A 19,405-nucleotide genomic window follows, 5' to 3' on the forward strand; every position below is an offset into this window, starting at 1 on the left:
GTATTCCAAAGTATGCACCACTTAAAACTTTAAAAACGTACCGTGAATTGGACTTGAACAGTCTCAAAAAGGGAAGTTATTGAAAATAGCAGTCACTTCACACAGAAACTCCCTTGATGGCATTCGTCAAAGGAACCATTATTATAAATGTTTCACCACTTACGTCGTCGACCGGGAATGGTGGATGGTACCCTAACGTATCGTTCAATGTGATTTACAGCTCTAACAGGATGGATCCCTACTGATTTCTTTCTACCTCGTGCGCTGCGAACTAACGAAATTTTGAAGTTTTTATTTTGTTCTTCAAAATTCCCTTTCGTACCAGAATGATTTTGAAGATTCTGAAGACAAAAGTGAAAAAGGTGCAGGAGTTGAGAGAAAATGACGTTGAAAGTTGAGTCCCTGTACATGTTTCACATGCCCTCCAGCTTCTTGCCTCACTTGCCATTTATGCGCATGCTCACATTAATCAGAATTTATTAGCGAACTGGGATGCGTCCACGCGCCACACTCCATTTTGCGCCACGCTCCATTCCCCACAATAATACAAATTTGCCATTCCAACACGGTGTCCGTTATACACTGGGACATCAGTGTTTTCCCAAGTACCAGGTCAAAGAGCCTTTTACAGGCATAGCATCCCATAAAGGTCAGCCACTTGCTTCGTATTTTGTGAATAAAGCAATTTTAGAAATTTCTTCTCATTTGTAAACTGAAATAAGAGTCCAGTCACAACCTTCATAATGTTCAACCTTTTTAATAGAACATTCCCTGTTCAGTCTCTTACCAACTCGTTTCAGTTCTTGTTCGAGTGAAGCCTGGTTTGAATGCTTGTGCTGAGGCAAAAATTACTTGGGATCACTGAACTGAACACACTGGAAATGTCATGCAACATTCACTGCAACCGTTCCTACACACTACTTTAAACTTTGCATTGCTTGTGACTGTCCACTTGCATTTACTGATGATTCGATAGAAACAAAACGTCAGTTTAAAATCTAGTAAAACTCCAATCTAAACAGATCAGTATCCCCATCACATATATATAGGCTTACAAACTGAATTTAAAAATTTAATGAATGATGGAGAATTGGAACGACTCGGGCGATTAATTTTCTGTGAATTTTGAAGGTCAACAATCCACCGATTCCCCAACGCCTGTTTAGACAGCTTAACCCGACTGCGTAGATCACTTTGAGGGGGGCATATTGGGTTCCAACCCTTCAAACAATGAAGACTCCATTCCAATCAGTTTCAGTACCCTTTGCATTGGAGGGTTAAACTGTACACGAGATTTGTATGTCGATTTTTATACACCGTTACAATATTTTATCTTTAATTCGGTTTGACTATTTCAAGACTTTAAATTACTAATATTTTGAGTACCGATACACTGAAATTGCTATTTACATGAACACGGTTCCAACTCCTGGTGGTAACTGAGATTTCGAATTTTTTTCCTTTTCCAACATGAACTCTGAACGCACATGCGATAGTGATGCCTGTTCCAAAGCAGAGAACTTCTCAAAACCTGGGTTGATTATTTTCTTCAACTATTGACAAGCAAGTATGCATTATATCGTTAAGATATTTCATAGCTGATGTCGGAACTAACCCGGTGATTGCTAAGTATGCGTCTCTTGAATCTGCAACCAAGCAGCTTTTGCATACCTAAAAACAGCTCATTTCGAAGTTCTTGACATGATATACAGCAGACGGTTTTTGTTTCAGTATATACCACAGAATTAAAATTATAAGCAAGAAATAAACTATGTCTACAACTTTCAATATTTACAATCACTCATTGGGTTTCCTGAAATGTCTTCTGCGAGTTTCACTTGCATTTTTATCGTCAGTGACTTTTTGTTCGGCTCTATACAAATACATAGACTTTAGGCAAAAACGGGATTTAAAGGGTCTGCATCTCCTGTACTACGATCCATGAAAATACATTTTTTGAGTTTCGATTAACCAGATATCATTGTTTCAATCCCGTTTTTCTTTTCAAGAAAATTTCTGCATACTCATGAGCAAATTGTGATGCCTTTCCAGAGAGAAACCTCGATGTTGTACAGATTCGTGCACACAGAAACTGCTAAAATGTTCACAATTCGCTGTTCGAAATGTAGGTTTCGTGGGCGATTCATTGTTGATTAATTATATGGCATCACTGCAAAGTGCCCTCTGTTGTCCACTGAAGCATATAAATCTATAAAATGCACTTTGCCATCACGAATTATCTCAAAGGATGTCAAAATCATTTTCACATAATGCAAAAGTGGTGTAAAATAGCACAAAACGTATTGGCCTTCCTGATAAAACTTCATGATGTCCGACTAATATCTAAAATGACAATGGCTCACGTGGGTATATGGATAATCTTTCAGTCTGTTATATATCGAGGTAGGTGTATTGCTTTGGGTTTTTTGTGATGATACTTTGACAAGTTTGTCTTAATTTTTTTACCATACTGGATTCCTCGAACACGTAACACACACACACACAAAACTATAGTGTCTAGCTTGGAATACACACGAATGCGCAATTGCTAAGTACTACAAAATATCTACCAATCACACATCAAGTCATCATTTGAAATTAGACATTAACATATAGAACGGCATGGACGTAGCTTAAATCTGCCATGATGTTGGCCTCACACCTTTCTGTGTTTTTTTAAAACAAACAAGAATACCGCATTAATGACTGAACAAATGCAAGGACAATTTCATAGCTAACTCTATCATCATGAAAAAAACTGCTGGGACTTTTTGCTTCATTTTATCAAATTGTCAGTTTCGTCAATAATTCAATATCAATTGAGAACATGGCAATCCAAGCACCCCTTTCTCTTTATGTTTTTACAAGCAAATTTGGTGTCTCAGATTGGTCAGACAAATCACTAACAAAGCATTGTCTTCCCTGATTGACGTCGCTGCAAAGTGCCCTCTCTTGTCCACAAAAGTATAAACAACTTCAAATGTTCAAAAAGTGCACTTTCCCAAAGCTTCAAAAGATGTAAAATCATTTTTATATATTGAAAAACGTATCAAGTAAGACAAAAAAGTATGTCTGAGAATTCTTCATTAATTGCTTGACCCATTAATCAATATCTAATATCTGAAATTACAATGGTTATTTCGGGTGTATGATATTCTTGTAGATTGTTATCAAAATAGGTACTTTATTTATCACAGGTCTCTGTGATTGTCTGACCGCTTTATTTTAATTTCGGCACCCTACTACAATTTCCCAAGACGTTACACAAAAACTAGTGGCCAGCTTTGAATAGATGCTCATTTATAATAGTAAAATATTGCAAAATGTGGACCAAACACACACTTCAACATAAAAAATATAATTTGAAATATAAATTTGAAATTATACATCAAGATAATGCAAATGGAATTGACATTGGCTGGTATCTTTAATGATGTTCGGCTCACATCTTTCAGGTGTTTTAAATTAGAGTATACAAGCAAGGAGTACCATTTTAAAATTGACTTATGCATGAATTAATCAAAAACCAACTTGCTCCATCCTCATAATCAGACACAATTAATATTAAACCCTTTCAAATTGCACAACCGTTGATAAGTCTGTGCGGGCTCACATCAGAGTCAATAGTGCGAAAATATTTCAAATAAATTTTGTACAGAGCCATTATATAGTTATAGAATTATATACCTTGCGGAAGTGGTTTCAAGGGACGTGTTTGTAATTTTTGATAAGATAAACGTGAATGATTCATCGCGTTCCATCCCTTTAGAGTGATGGGTGAATTCCACGTGGCTTTTACCAGAGGAAAACATAGGCGCAGGGAAATGTGGCTAGGATTGCTCTCTCTCTTGTAGGGCCATTTCCTCTTGTGAGGTGCCTACCTTGGCCCTCCCTTTGTACTTGCAGATCACGATTATGATGACAATGATGATGACCACAAGTACAACAGCCCCCACGACGATACCAATGATTTCACCGGTGCTCAAGCCGCCATCACCAGGGGATGTAGTTGTAGTAGTTGTCGCTGTAGTTGTAGTAGGTCCGCTGGTGGTCACAGCTACAATTAACATCCGAAAAAATAGAGGACGGTCGTGCAGCCAGAGGTAAATATATTTGCATGTAAAACGCGGAGGCATATAATTCGAAATGAAATATTGCTATATAATTGTTGTTGTTCAAATAGACGCATCAAGGTCTTGCGTAATTGATAGTTTCAGGTCATTATGATTTTACATAAGCTATTTTATTTAGTATCAAAGAGTATCCAAATAAAGACAGTGAATCCCAACCACAGATATCTTAACCACAGCAGAATAGAATCTAAAAGTAAAAGGTCACGCGGAGAGCCTCTGGGTACCCTCGCGTTGTCCGAGTGGAGTTTTTCAATTGGGCAGCCCTATTACGTTTTAAAAATGATTAGTAGAATGATGTCGGACTAAAACAACCCGCAAGCAACATTCATGTCGGAATCTCATACTTAAGTCCAATATTGTTAGAAACTCAAAAATGTAAATTAGTAAATTATCATTCCGTTGATTTTTTCATGTTATTTTTCCCATTCAAGAGGCCCGGAAGCACGCCATCAGGGTCAACTTTCAGGCTCTGTTACTTAGCTGCGGCTTGAAATTACACACGACTCAATGGTCAGCGGATGCAGACAACATCCAATAATTTTGTCACATCAGACGCAACACGTCTACGCGCGTGCTCAACGCGGCTGACGTCAAATGCGCAAACAGCACACGCAATGTTATTCCAGCTCGGAGCGATTCGAAGTGTTGACAACTTATCACGGATGAATGAAAAGAGATACGTACCTATGAAAACAATGCTACTTGGATCCACTTTCACATCAGTCGATGCGTTGGATGCAGCAATGATGTCATTCTTTATTTCATCTGCGGTCTTCGACTCACTTTCAAGGAAATACAACGCGAAGTTTACGACGATACTTCCACTGGAAAAGCTGTTTATCTCACAAATGGTGGCGTTGGTCGCATCCTCGAGGAACTAGGGAAAGTGTACATCAACAGAAAAGCCTGAATAAAATTGAATTAGCTGTAAAGCCAGAGTGGCATTGCTCATGCGCACATACACAATGTTCACATGTGGTATCTTCATGGACGGTATATAACTTGGTATGCAAATAAGTGGCCAAAAGCAGATAAGTCCGTATCATTTCTCAGGGTTGCAGAGCTCTGATTCCCTCCTAAAGGGATGTAAATGCTTCAGTGATTGTCCTCTAGTCTCTACAGCTCTTAAAAACCAAAAGTACATCACAGTACCGTGGGGGCCCTTTTCCCATGCTATCCCGATTTGGGGGGGGGGAGGCTCACCACGCGCCAGCCAAGCCACACCACCACCACAACACCCCCAACCAAAATAACACTTCAGAGACAGCCGAAAGAGGCCTCTGACAAGTTCAAGACAACTGTCACTGATAAGAAACATTACACTGCCTGGCCCAGGCACTGTTTTGTAAATAATCTATTAGGTTGTACACAAGGGGCCACTTAGCACACAGTCTTACGGGAGTTGGCTGGAGGCTGGCTGGATTTTTAATTTTTTTTCTGGCTAGGGGAGGCCCTGGCTTTAAAGTGACTAAACCAGGTTTTCCAGCATGAACAGGGGTAGGATAAGATGATAAGATAAATAGTTGTTGCATTCGGACGAAACAAATTTTTACACCTTAATTAGCTCCAGTGGCCTCTCCAAAAGAGGCCACTCCCTCCACGCAGTTTAAGACTACAACCAAAGTCGGCTCACTTTGCAAACTTGTTCGGCGGTGTCCATAAACAAAGTTGAAGAATTGTCGGCTAGATCGCTGTTGTACACTGCAGCAGTTCCATTGATTTTCGTTAATGTAAGCCTTCCTTCAAACTGGGAAAGTGGTGTTTCTAAGAAGAAAAAAATATTTGAAAATAACATCGTTTGGCAAACATAACTACAGGGCAAAACGCATGAATGTTTTTAAATCTATATAAAAAAAGAGGATGGCTTGCCCTTCACCGGACCTGGTTTATAATGAACATTGTGTACGCAGTGTAATCTGCAAAATGGTTTAGAAAAATTGAAAAGTGTTGAGGTTAGACATGAAGTAAGCCCACACCATTTCCACCTGTTTCCTGAATGAAATCTTATAGGCATACAATTCTAGTGACAGAGGAGGTGGACGAAATGCAATGCCGTCGAGATTGCTTATTATCTCTTTCACGATTAAACATTGTGTCTGTGTGCAGTTCAAGATTCGAGATGGCTACGCTGACACAAAACAATTTAGGGCGCCGATAGAGCAGACTTTGAGTAGAATATGCTACAATCCACAGCCCCGAACCCGCGTCGCGTCACGCCACCCGGGTCGTTACTTCGACCCGTCGCGTCGTGATTGTTAACCGTCACATCGTGCTCTCACCGTCGCCTCACCGTCGCATCTCTCTAAGGGGGTGCCCTTAGAGAGATGCAGTTCAGTTCAAATGATCCTATCTTTCTGGAGTAGTCATCCACGTCGATACACGGATCACTAATAGGACGGTGATCTGAATTTAAACAGTAGTTTTTATTCAGATCATCAAGGAAAGCAATGGACTGCATTCACGTGTCGGCCATCTTCAACTGAAAGTAAGGTAAAACTTTTCATTTTCGGAACATGAGAGTTAAAATTAACAGTGACGAAATAAAAGTCATATATAGTGATATACATCGAAGTGTTTCAAGCCACATTAAAAATAATGAAGGTGAGGTTTGGTACCAAAATTGTCTGACACCACCAATTTTTCAAATTCTATGGAATATGATAGATTTAAGGAACAAATATGCCTTCCGTATCAATGGTCTATAGTTTAAAGCCTTTGTAAAAGTTACCGACAGTAACATCGCACTATCCCAGACTTATTTTTCCAGACTCATTCCGTCGATGAGTAGTTGTATTGTCACCTTTGAATTACCGATCAACGACTCATCATCCGCGAACATATAGGCCCAGGTTTGTTTTCTGAAGATAATCTAAGCATGTGTGCTATAAAGATTTGTTTACGGTTTTACGAGAGTTCTTAAAAAAAAACTATATTTTGTGTGACCTGGGTGGATTTTGTCGGAACAAGATAGTTGAGTTTGTTCCACTCATCCACACACACACTACGTCAAAGTAGGTTTGAAGAACAAAGAGAACAATAATTGGTTCGCAGAAGGCAACCATTTTTTCATACATTTGTTTCAACACTGGTCTCCTCATAGTTACTTTGTGGTGGCGCAGTGAAGATTATTTGCATATAATTATCACAGACTTACCTTCACTACAATTACTTCCTGTGTAGACTACTGGGCATCTGAAATGATCGAAATGATTGATCAACGAATTAGATTCAGTCAACAACCACAAGCCTAAAACCGGAATAACCTAGCTGATGTTTATTATTGTTTGTTATTATCATGTTTATTATTCACGATTAAAGGTATACACCATTTGGAATATCACAAAAAAGGCACCGCCGAATAATCCTTGAATGTCTTGCACGAAAGGAAGTAAATAACAACCTCGGTAACTCTGTAAAACTATTTCTGCCCAGGATTATGCTTGTTTTTACCTTTTATTACGATGGTCCGCCAGCCATTCTTTAAAAGATCGATTTAGATACCATAATTTATTTGTCAACGTGCGAAAAAGGAGTCCGAATAAAGGGTAATACTAAAAGCATCTAAAAACAAACCAGTAGAAATTCACTAAACGCATTGAAAACTGAATGAAGACAACAAAAACAAGAAATTTTCCTCGTTTTCCTCCCTTCTGTTCTTTTGATGTTAACAGCTTTACTGCTTCAACTGGACAAAATAAGCGAAATTGAACTTACTTGCAAGTGATTTCGTCGTTGACGATTGAACATGTTCCTCCGTTGGCACAAGATGAAAATTCACAGAAAGGAGTTGCAATAGCTGTGAAGAATTACGAAGAGAAATGTTTGTTTGGAATACGTCATCTTACAGGCCACAGCTCCAAAGCTGCTTCAGCAGAAAATTTGCTTTATGCGGGAAAAACTTTTGCTTAATAAACAAAGGTTACCAGCTCAAACTCTATCTGATTGTCATGCTAACCAGAAGGAAAAGAAAGAAAAAATAGCTAAATACAATCCCAAAACAAAACACATCACATAGAGTTTTGCCTGGTTACCTGATTTAGCAAGTATCGGTCAGGCTTTTTGCTTAAGCAAATTTTGTGCTACGACAGCTCTATGAACTTGGCCACAGCAGAGAACCGAAATGTGCATCACCTTTTTGCATAAGCTACTTTTTTAGTATCAACGAGTTTCAAAACAGCAAAAACAGTGAATCCAAACCTCAGATATCTTAACCATAGCAAAAGAGAGCCTGAAAGTATAAGGTCACGCTTGGTACCCTAGCGGGGCCTGTCTATGGAGTTTTTAAATGGGTAGCACTATCACGTTTTAAAAAGAAATGGCAGGATAATGCTAAAACAGCCCGCAAGAAACATTCATGACGGGATCTCATGCTTATGTCCGAAACTGTTATAAACTCAGCTGGAGGATTAAAAAAAAGAATTGAATTTCACTGATGACCGTTCACTTCTGATAAAATTATTGTTCCCAGGTTTCCTTGCACGTTTATATTCGCGTAATGAACTTACATGAGAACGGGAACATAGAAAGTTGGTCAGATTCGGGCAATGTTGCAGTTTCTATGAATGGATTGGTACGGCAGTAAATTCGTCTTTTCGGGGAAAGATTAATGAACGAAAAATAATTGTCCTTCCCATGATTCCCGCATATTATCTTTCCTATTCAAGGGGCCTGGAAGTACACCATCAGGGGTCAATTTTCGGGCTCTGTAACTTGGCTGCGGCTTGAAATTAGATATGACTCAATGGTCATACGCAGACGCAGCCATCGTCCAATACTCTTATCATACCAAACACAACATGTCTACACGCACGCATGCTCAACGCGATTGGCGGCATCAAACGCGCACATAGCACATGAACAGCACACATATATTTTGTTAAATATGAAAGGGCTGCGTAGCACCATGATCAGAATATTGGCAAAAATACATAGAGTAAGTGTTCATAATTTATCTTATTGCCGAGCTTTCGGTAACTGGGTACCTTCGTCAGGACAAGCAAGATATATTGTTCCCGGTCAGAGCGGTAGATCATTTACAGTGCATTTTGTTCCCCGTCAGAGTAGTAGATCATTTACAGTGCATTTTGTTCCCAGTCAGAGCGGTAGATCATTTCAGTGCTGTCAACTTGCTATGGATGGATAAAGAATGATACGTACCTATGACAGTAATTGTATCTGGCACCAAAGTCACAGTAGTGGATGAGTTGTCTGCAGCGATGATGTCGGTGGAGATATCCTCTGCGGTTTTCGATATACTCTCCAGGAAATGCAACGTGAAGTTTACGACGATGCTCCCATTGGAAAAGTTATTTACCTCACAATCGGTGGCATTGGTCGCATCCATGAGGAGCTTGGGTAAAGTGTACATCAACATGCTGAATAAAGTTGGACTGGTAATAACGCCAGCGTGGCATTGATTAAAACTGCTCGTGCGCACGCACACAACGGTCATGTTGGTAGTATTATGGAAGGAATAACTTCATATGCAAATAAGAGGAAAAAGTAGATCATGTAGAGATACAAACTCAGAGACTTCAATAGAACTTCAAACTTCTTTTGAAATAAGACCAACTATTAGCTGGAGGAAATATTGAATAATTGAGACCTGAAGTAAGACAGTTATTATAATGGCATGATAAGAAGATTTTTCTTCAAACGATATGTGTGAGATTCCCAATGCAGCGCGCCACCAAGAGTATGCCGCAGACAGGCCACTTATCAAGTTAACGGTCGACGCCCTACCGCGATTAAACGCACTTAGTACGCAAATGTGGGGATATTCTTGCATTTGGTGTTCCCTGCTCCACACAGAACTATCACTTTGACCACCTAACATGTATCTGCAATAAGCAATTTCGAAGTTTTTTACAAATTTAAACAAATATTCAGAAATAATCAAGCTTTCCGAAAACAGCACGATTTAGCGAATGAGACTTTTCCAAGGATGGAGACTTTGGGACTTTGTCGACTATTTATCTCATAATGCACTGCAAACAGGTCTCTCCATGACAATCTCTTGGTGGCGCACTGCATTGTGAATCGTCCGTATTGAACGGAAATACCAAATGAATATACAATACCTAACTAAACGCAGTCTTCACTTAAAACAAATTACTGGGGGAGAACGTTCCATTAACCATTACCATGTATTTATCCTTCAATCATTAAGGTTGTAAGACAACGACCGAAAATCGGCTCACCTGACAAAATCGTAACTCGAGCTGTTTAAACACAGTTGAAGACTTATTTACGAGATCACTGTTGAACTCTGTGATTCCGTCGATTTCCTGTATAGATACCGCTCCATCAAACTGGGACAGCTCTGTTTGTGAAAAGCCAAAAGAGGATTATTGAAAATAAGATCGTTCCGGACGCATAACTATAGGGCAAAGCGCCGTTATTCTCTGTTATAAAAATAATAAGAGAATGGGTGTAAGATATCCAAACACCGATTTTCTATTTTAGGTGGAACGATCGGGGGGAAAATGTGATGCTCTGTATTTGCCAAGCACTTCACTGATGTTTTACAATTGATGTTTTACAATGAACACTGTGTACGCAGTGGTGTCTGCAAGTTGGTTAGAAAAATCAACAGATGATAAAGTTAAACCCATACCCAACTCTTTCCTGAATCAAATCCAAAGCATGTAGCCTAACGTTAATGACAGAGGCGGTAGATGGAATGCAATGCAGTCTAGACTGCTTTGAATTCTTTCTTTTCCTCTTTTCTTGCGGTGAAATCGTATAAACCTCGATGACTGTATTTATTCAGAAGAAAGATATCTGTTATGGAGTATCATAAACAATGATGGGCTTACTACGGCAACGGCCTTCGACGAGGGTCCATCCACCCAGGCAGTTTTCACAGTGGGACTGCCCCGGACCGTCGTGCACGCAGTCAACAAAGTCCTTATCCTCGCAAGCTTGCTTGACGGTGCTGTTCGCACACGGGAAGATTTCTGGAAAGAGAAAAATGACTTTGAAATCGGGCCTTTAAGCACGCATCGCTTAACAAATAGTCTCACTCCAATGCAAAGGTGGTGTGGACTTGCATCGGAATTTGAATTTTACAATGGTTTTTAAACACGCTGTAAAATACAGCCTAACAATAAAACTGACTGCAATTCAAGGCTGGCTTTCTTTCTTTTCCGGATGACAAAAAAGGCAAGAGCAGAAATAACACGACCAGAAACTGTTAATTCTTACCAGTGCAGGCTCCCCCATCAACAGCAGGTGCAGCATAACCCGTTCTGCAAGTCCTGCAGGTGAACATGTCGGATGTGCCTCCGAAGATGCACTCGTCGTAGTTTAAAGCGTAGCAGTTGTCAGTACTTTCCTCGCATGGGTTTATTTCTGCATACAATATGTTATTACCAGTGTATGAAACTCTACGTTAAGCGGAGCGTCTGTGGAGTTTTTTTCCATCTTACTGAGTGAAACACAATGAGCCAGATCGGTGTTTCATATATTTAGCCTTGGTCATTTAAGATTCATGATAGCTGCGCTGACAGAAGAATAATCTATGGTACTGATAAAGCAGACGTTGGTCGAGTTCGGGCGGCCTGTTCTTGACACGGGTTTCTTGTTCTCTCGCTCGAACGGCGGGAACATGACTCAAGAACACTGTTCTCGGAACAGGATCACACACCACCTCCTCGTCAGGGTTTTACAGGAACACACGAAAAAACTCGTGAGATTCTGATTTTTGAACAGCTGCAAAAGTAGAGAGATGGCTTCCAAAGCCATAGACAATGGGAAGTTTTGCAAAATTAACATTAATTACTTTCCCTCACACAGAAATGAATGTTCCTGTTTATATAGAAAAAAATTCAGCCCATCCAAACATTAACTCTCGAATAAGGTAGCCTACATGGACGCCGCCACGTTGAATGTTGCTTGTCACTAACTACCAGCGATAACCAGCTGTTTGTTCCCGGCGTTCGAGCGGCCGACCCGCGAACAACAAATCGAACTGTTCGTGAACATACGGGAACAAGCCGCCCGAACTCGGCCTTTGTGTGCAGATGGTGCTGTTCCTGAATGACCTGAGACGCACGTCAGGTTTGAGCATGCACTGCTCGAATACCTATACCGGCTTGTTCATTGCCTTAGTAAAAAATCAGTCCAGAGTATTACCGCAGTTAGATGGCCTATTACGTTCTGACGTAATCTGACCAATCACAAGGCTTGTTCCAGCAGCCTGCAATGGATTATATGGGTGTTTCCATGTTATGAGGTGCTTTTCTTAAACGCTGCAGCACATGGAACAAAAACACTAACGAAAAATTTCATTTGCAAAAAGTTGATTGGCCGTGCTGAGAACCTGACGACAGACATAAACTAGAAGTTGTAGACCATGTTTGTATCGATGGGATTTAAAATTTGTCGTTACCAACTTGAGATATTTCAAGTTGAATTTGGACAAAAGTTGTATCAGCGAGGTTACTTTGCCCATTTTGTGGTAATACTCTGGACTGAAAATGAACTGTTCAAATTGCGTCGCCATAAAAATGATAGTCAGAAAGCAGATGCTCTTATTGAAATATTGGGTTATTCTGACCTGGTTCCACTACCGTCGGAGTTGAGCCGGTTTTGATCATGCTGTCCGGTTCGACAGTGTCATTCTGGGAACCGGTCAACCCTTCTATGAATGCTTGAGAGAGTTGTTCCTGGGTAAGGGTTGTCTGTGAGTCCAAATCGACCAGGAAGGTTACGGAGGTTCCGCCTGTGTCGTTAGACATGGACGTGACGGCCACGCCCTTCAAATCGGGCTCGATGAACGACGAAGCATTCAACAGTGCGAACACCTGCAGCAAAGATTATTGCAAAGTGGATTAGTTATTAAATTAAATGAATAGTATCAAACGTGTAATTCCTTCAGCCTTCGAGGCATCCCGTTATTGCGTTCGATGGGGCGAACCACGAACTTAAGTAAAACTGAAAACTATCGATTCTTGGAGAATTATGGAAACATTCAACACCGGCGGCATAGAACTATCAGACTTTTTTCTAAGTCGGCGGTATGTTGGTGCCGAACCAACCTTTTACTCGAGAGCTTTATTAGAAGGATTGCCCCCTGCCGGTTTATCATAATACAGTTCTGGAGACACAACTTAGTTGGCTGTGGTGCACCCAGCCATCTTTTATGAAAAAATACCATTCTCAAACCCAAACCTGAATACGACACTATTTGCTCGGTAAAAACACCAAAGGTTGGTTGCAATCACTTACGTCAGCAGCAAGATCGACGCGGTTTGTTTGGGTGTCAACTTGTGTCAGGGCATTGATGGCTGATATGCCCTTGATCTGGACAAAAACAACCACCAGATTTCGAGACAAAGTCGCTGAGAATAGGAACAAAATAAACAGTAAGAAAAAGGTGACATTAATGATCACAGCCTAAAGTTTCTTAAGACTCAGATAAAGACATAATTCTCAATTCTTCGTTTTCAAAGAAATATAGAGTCTATTTGCATAAAGCAATGCTTGATAATAAAATTCAAAGGAAAATCGATTCAATCGATGCAATGCGAAAATTTGGGGAGGGGAAGAAAATTGGTCCTTCTACGCATGGTGGCGTTTAAAGTGTACGGAAGTACGATACATATTTCTGTACATACCGACGCAATCTCCATTGACACGGAGGTAGTTTGTCTGACAGCCACACATAAATCCACCCACAGTGTTGATGCATTTCTCGCGATTGGAGACGGAACAGTTATCCGTATTGGTGAAACACTCGTCAATATCTGTGGAATAAGGGATACAGTTTACCAGGGACCTGCAAGGCTTCACAATTTCATGATTTTTCAGCTTAAAAGTCAAGTCGCAATCTCGGGAAATTGTGACCGAGTGTTTCCTTGGGTCGCTGTTATCGAGGGCCTGTTTGTTTCACATGGATCTGGATCAGTGATCATAAAGTTGGCTCACTCCATCCATTAGATTACTTCTGGTGTCATCGAACCAACATTGAACCACTGATCGAGATTGGATAAAAGGCACTATCCTTGTTGATACCGAGAATCATTTGAAATGGTGCACTATCCAGATAAGACAATCATACCTTCACATGTCCTCCCATCTCCCATGTATCCACTGTTGCAGGTGCACGTGTACGAACCGTCTGTATCCATGCAGGCAGCACTGGTGTGACACGTGTGGCTGCCATCAGTGCATTCATCGTTATCTGAGGGAGAAATACGTTGATATTAGCTACATTAAAAACCTGTTGGCGAAAAAACTTATCGACGAAAAACACAGAACAAGATTAGCGCGATATCAAAATTGATTTAATCGTATGATTTCATCCTTAATCAAAGTTACTGCCTGAATGAAATAATTGTTCAAACTGAAAGTGCAAGAACGGTAACTGTGAGCGATCGCCTTAGCATTGGGTACAATTGTGGCTTTCTGCTGCTTTTTATTTGTGTGAGAAAAATGACAGGACAGCGGGAAACTACAGTTGGGGTCCTGTGCTTTCCATCATATAAAAGGCTGCATACAGAGAAACATTGCACTCCGAAGACGATTAACAGTGTGACGTGGCACTGTCCAAAAAGAAGTCAAGGTAGAATTTGTCTGTCAGACATTCAAACCCATTTCAATATTAAAGACGTTTGTGTAAATCAGGTCACAGTAGTCACACTCTGCTCTTTTTACGTCACAGTTGTGTTTTTTCTACAAGTGGCTGCTAAAACTATGGCTGGCCGTCAGTACAAAAGTAAAAGAGTAATTCACAGAATGTTGAAAATCCCACGCAGCTATCAGAACGCCAGATCATAATACGCACACCTCTAAGTTACAAACGAATGGAACGACTGTACATTTAGAATAAATTGGGGGTAAAATCGACAACCAACCAAAGGCTGATTTTTTCTACAAACTTTGGCCGGCCTCACAAAGTTGTGGGCAAAAAGTTATCGAGAGTGGTCTGTAATTAACATAGACAAGAATTTGCTGATAATGCAATACTTACCGGAGCATTTTTGTCCATTGCCCGAGTAGCCAGCGTTGCAGTCACATCTAAAATCACCAGCCGTGTTGGAACACATGGCGTTGGCATCGCAATTGTGAGCGTACATGAACATTGTGTCTAGTGTTGTGCATTCATCGATATCTACAGTAGAGAAGCGAAACTGAAGTTTCAAATTTTCTGCTTTGACTCCGAACTTGACACGACGTTTCTCACACAGAGCGTTAAGCTTATGATGGTATTACGCGCCATAAGGTACAAGCTTATCAAATCTGCCAATACAGCCCAAGAACAACGTTTAGAGTTTAAACACTTTTTTGTACCCACTATTTTCCACACTTTCAACCCATGACGTGTTTATTAAAATGTGTTTACTCGTCAAAAGCAACTCTAATTTTTGCAGTGTAGTACCCACTCAATGGACTTATTATGCAGTGTTTTTACGAAATTGTTAGTGCAAATAATAAATCAAGTTTCTGAATTGTATTTTGCTGCCAGTTGTTGATCCTTTGCGTGTAAAAAATTGTAGAGGACCTACTGATTCTTATTCACAGTGAATTTATCCCACGTTCCAAAAATGATGACATGTTTTCAATTTTAGCTCTGTATTTATTTTTATACTGGGAAAGGCCAAGAAATGCTCTTGAGAATTTTCCTGAAAGGACGAACCTCACAAACAATATGTCCCCAATTGTTTGCAAGACAAGAACCGCAACGGATTGCTCCTGAATTTCCCCGGTAAGACGTACACCTGGGAGAATGTGCCCTGTATTATTATTTTAATGAAGGTGGGACTTACCTGTGCAACTTATACCGTTGCCGACATATCCGGCCCGGCAAGTACACGCGAAGCTGCCGTCTCTGTTAGTGCAGTCGGCGTTTGTGTCGCAGTTGTGCGTACCTTCGGTGCATTCGTTGATGTCTGCACATTCGACCCTGGCATTTCCGCGAAAGCCAGCAGCACATTCGCAGTAGAAGGACCCCATGGTATTGGTGCAGTCGCTGTTGCTGGCGCAGCTCGAATTATTGGAGCACTCATCTTCGTCTGCCCATGAAAAATGATTAAAAGCCGTATGTTTCAGGTGCAAGAGCAGGTGCATGGTTAAAATAGGAGAATGTACGGCTGGAGTTTATGGTGGACAAATTTTCTCGGTACATCCAATACAAGTAACTTATTGTCTAATTACAGTTAGGAACCAGACGAGAGTTAAAAACTCGTATTGAACGATAGAAGTAAATCCAGCGATGCGTATCACAATGTTTAATATGTTTAAGTGGTAATTTGGGGAGGTCTGCTGAAATTGGATATTTTAAGTTTTCTGTTGAAAATGAAATATTTTAGTGGAAGTAACAATGCTTTCAATTTAATACAATTACAAAAAGAGCTCTGAAGTACACACAAATACCCAAAGCGTAGAACGTGAGACATATCTATTTGTGTAGCGCCTACCTGTGCACGTTTGTCCATCGCCGGAGTACCCAATGTTGCACGAGCACGTGTACGATCCTTCTGTATTCATGCACACTGCACTATCATTGCAAATGTCTGACATGCTGCACTCATTTATGTCTGAACAGCAAGAGATAAATAAAAAATAATGATGACTTCAGCCGTTTTCCTTAGTTAGACGGCTATCTTTCTCTGTTTCTTTTGGGGGGGGTGTTGCTACCTACTGATGCAGCAAACGGAATCGGTAGAAAATACAACTGACTTGTTTTTCTTCTCTGAAGTGTTTTTTTCTGTTCTCTAAAGTGCACTGGAAGCATCCTTCATTAGAAAAAACAAACGCTCAAACAGAAAACGATTCGACTGATCGAAATTTTGAAGGCACTGAGTTCTGTGGTGTCTTGAAAATGCTTTTCTTGTCAAGAAATGAAATTTTGGAGAGATTCTCCCATAGGACGTGACATGTAATGAGATTGGGAATGTGTGAGTTTCTTGGTTCTTGTTGCTATTGCGTGCCAAGCATTGCCCCAAGAGTATAAAGGGAGGGAGGGAACCAAACCAAACCAATCCCAACAGAACTGTCTATCGTAAGACCATCAGTACCAATGTTGTGGTATATTAACTTACCAAAGCAGGAAACCCCATCCCCGACGAATCCGGTATTACACGCACAGCTATATGACCCCTCGTTATCCGCACAAGTGGAGTTAGCGTGGCAGGGCTGATTTGTTACACACTCATTGATATCTGAGACAAATTCAGACCAAAAAAAATTCTTGGGAGGGTGTTTCGAGATATCACTTAAACACCCTATGAAAGACAAATCAACAAGTTCTCCAGGGAACTCTACCTCCTTCTTAGAACTTTTATAGCATTTCTGCGGTCGCCTTTGATATCTTTATCGTATACTAAAGCTTCAAGAACCATTATCGAACAATTGTTACAAATAGTCTTTGAATTTAATTCAAATTTGTCTGCCTTACTCGCGCAGGTTGTTCCATTTCCTTCGTAGCCTCCGTTACAGGTGCAATTGAAGCCACCGTTGGTGTTGGTACACGTCGCATTGCCGTCACAATTGTTCGTGTTTCCTGAGCATTCATCAGTATCTGAGATAATGTTGCGTCAAAGCACAAATGTTAAAAAACAAATGTTTTCTTTATTTGTTTTCTGTATTTGACATTAATCAACCAGAATCAATTTGCTTATTTAAAACAGTTGAATTCTACCTATGCATGCACTATTTGTTTTATTTAATCACGTTTCCCCTATCGTGCATTTTAGGCAATAAAGAATCTGAACTGAACTGAATGAAGTAATGTTGTCTTGAACTGAAATTACTTAAATACGGGCGTTTCACAATAGTTCGCCTCCAGAGTTTGCATGGCGTTGGCCAATCACAATGCGCGAACTCTGTCGACCCAATGCGCTTTCTGGCAATGGTCGACGGATTTCGCACATTGTGATTGGCTTATGTGTTGCAAACTCTTGGAGGCGCACTATTGTGAATCGCCTGTATTACAGTATTAATGGCGCAAATCGTCCTTTCGAATTTCCTGCTAGTAGCTGGAACAACAAGGGAAGTACTTATTAATCTATGATGCTCATTATACAATTGGATCATACATTGTCTTATCCGTTAGCATTTCATTTGAGTGATATCCACTGGTGCACGTTTAGCGTTTGCTGCACTTCTGAGCATGGCTTCAAACTAAAAGGCAAGTATAGGACAAGAAACGTTACCGAAACAGTTCCTCATATCGCTGGCCAGTTCGTAGCCAGATGCACAAGAGCAGGTGTAACCACCGGGAATATCGGTGCAAGTACCCTGGTCAGCATCGCAGTTATCAGTCATCGTGGCGCATTCATCGAAATCTAGAAGCGAAAATTAGGCCAGCATTGTGAGATACAACATCATCATACGGATCGGAATTTTGCGCATTACTGAAAAAAAATAAGAATCATTTCTGGAAACAGATTTCAAGCATGCATGGTGATGACCTTCTGTAATCGTAAAAACAAAAAAAAAGTTTCAAACTTCAACATCCTGTACAAGAATGAAATCGCAGGTAATTATATGTCGTTGTGATAGTCTTCTTCCCATCTTATCGCATCTAAAATGCCATTTCATGCACATGCGTGCATAATCATGAATTGACTAGTGAAAGGGTCTATTATTCAAACGAAGTTTTTCAATGAACTTCATTGTTCAAATGAACTCTATATAACTTGACAAAAAACGCCATGAATTTGCCCTTTCCAACACCCGCTAAAGGAAGTCAGAACGAGCGAAGTTCTGAATAGCTTGATGGCAGATGCTTTATTTCCAAATTTTGCCTCTCTGAAATACTTAACTTGCTCACTGTTTGGTCTTTATTATTACCAAACCTGGCCATGGTCAAATAGTTATATAGTTATAGGAAAAGGCAAGTCAAAAATCGCATCCTTTCAAATGAGGTCGTCTTGACCCTGTTCTCATTCTTTGGTAAGTTTGGCAAGTAAAGCTTGGAATGGTATTATTGAGTAAAAACCAATGACAATAACACATTCTGAAGTTTTGCCCCATAGTCCATGGGTGGGCATTACCTTCACAGTGTGTGTCGTTGATTTCCTCAAAGCCGTTGTCACACCTACAAGTGTCCATATTGGACGTTGTATTCAAGAAGCAAATAGCATTTTCACTGCAGAAATCGGGGTCGGTGCAGTTGTCAGCAGCTAGGAATGTAGAAACACACAGAGGAGCTTCAATTCAATGTCTAGGTTTAGGGCTCATCTTGTGGAATGTACACATTAGTAGATCACAAGAATGTCCATTTTTTAGGCGGATATTACATAAATCAGGAATGTCTATACAAT

At 40.3% G+C, this 19,405-nt stretch overlaps 1 protein-coding gene across 3 annotated transcripts in view; it reads right to left on the bottom strand.

Annotated features, from left to right (window-relative positions):
- Positions 1-741: 741 nt before the first annotated feature.
- The window catches only part of LOC110990675 (uncharacterized), a 33,804-nt gene continuing 15,140 nt past the window's right edge, over positions 742-19,405 (bottom strand). For all 3 annotated transcript variants that reach the window (XM_087140152.1, XM_087140153.1, XM_087140151.1), the window contains 20 exons: positions 19,136-19,264; positions 18,293-18,424; positions 17,536-17,658; positions 17,180-17,299; positions 16,556-16,675; positions 15,905-16,150; positions 15,109-15,249; positions 14,197-14,319; positions 13,754-13,882; positions 13,365-13,477; positions 12,694-12,940; positions 11,340-11,486; positions 10,952-11,092; positions 10,334-10,455; positions 9,291-9,483; positions 7,848-7,929; positions 7,288-7,325; positions 5,767-5,897; positions 4,818-5,010; positions 742-4,057 (listed from right to left, as the gene is read on the bottom strand). In XM_087140152.1, coding sequence (XP_086996278.1) covers positions 3,831-4,057; positions 4,818-5,010; positions 5,767-5,897; positions 7,288-7,325; positions 7,848-7,929; positions 9,291-9,483; positions 10,334-10,455; positions 10,952-11,092; positions 11,340-11,486; positions 12,694-12,940; positions 13,365-13,477; positions 13,754-13,882; positions 14,197-14,319; positions 15,109-15,249; positions 15,905-16,150; positions 16,556-16,675; positions 17,180-17,299; positions 17,536-17,658; positions 18,293-18,424; positions 19,136-19,264 — 2,897 coding nt within the window. In that variant the 3' untranslated portion in view covers positions 742-3,830. The remainder of the gene's footprint in view (positions 4,058-4,817; positions 5,011-5,766; positions 5,898-7,287; positions 7,326-7,847; positions 7,930-9,290; positions 9,484-10,333; positions 10,456-10,951; positions 11,093-11,339; positions 11,487-12,693; positions 12,941-13,364; positions 13,478-13,753; positions 13,883-14,196; positions 14,320-15,108; positions 15,250-15,904; positions 16,151-16,555; positions 16,676-17,179; positions 17,300-17,535; positions 17,659-18,292; positions 18,425-19,135; positions 19,265-19,405) is intronic.

Source organism: Acanthaster planci, linkage group LG08 (genome assembly GCF_054643075.1).
Source record: "Acanthaster planci isolate LZ-2023a linkage group LG08, COTS_SCS, whole genome shotgun sequence".
NCBI classification, from domain to species: Eukaryota; Metazoa; Echinodermata; class Asteroidea; order Valvatida; family Acanthasteridae; genus Acanthaster; species Acanthaster planci.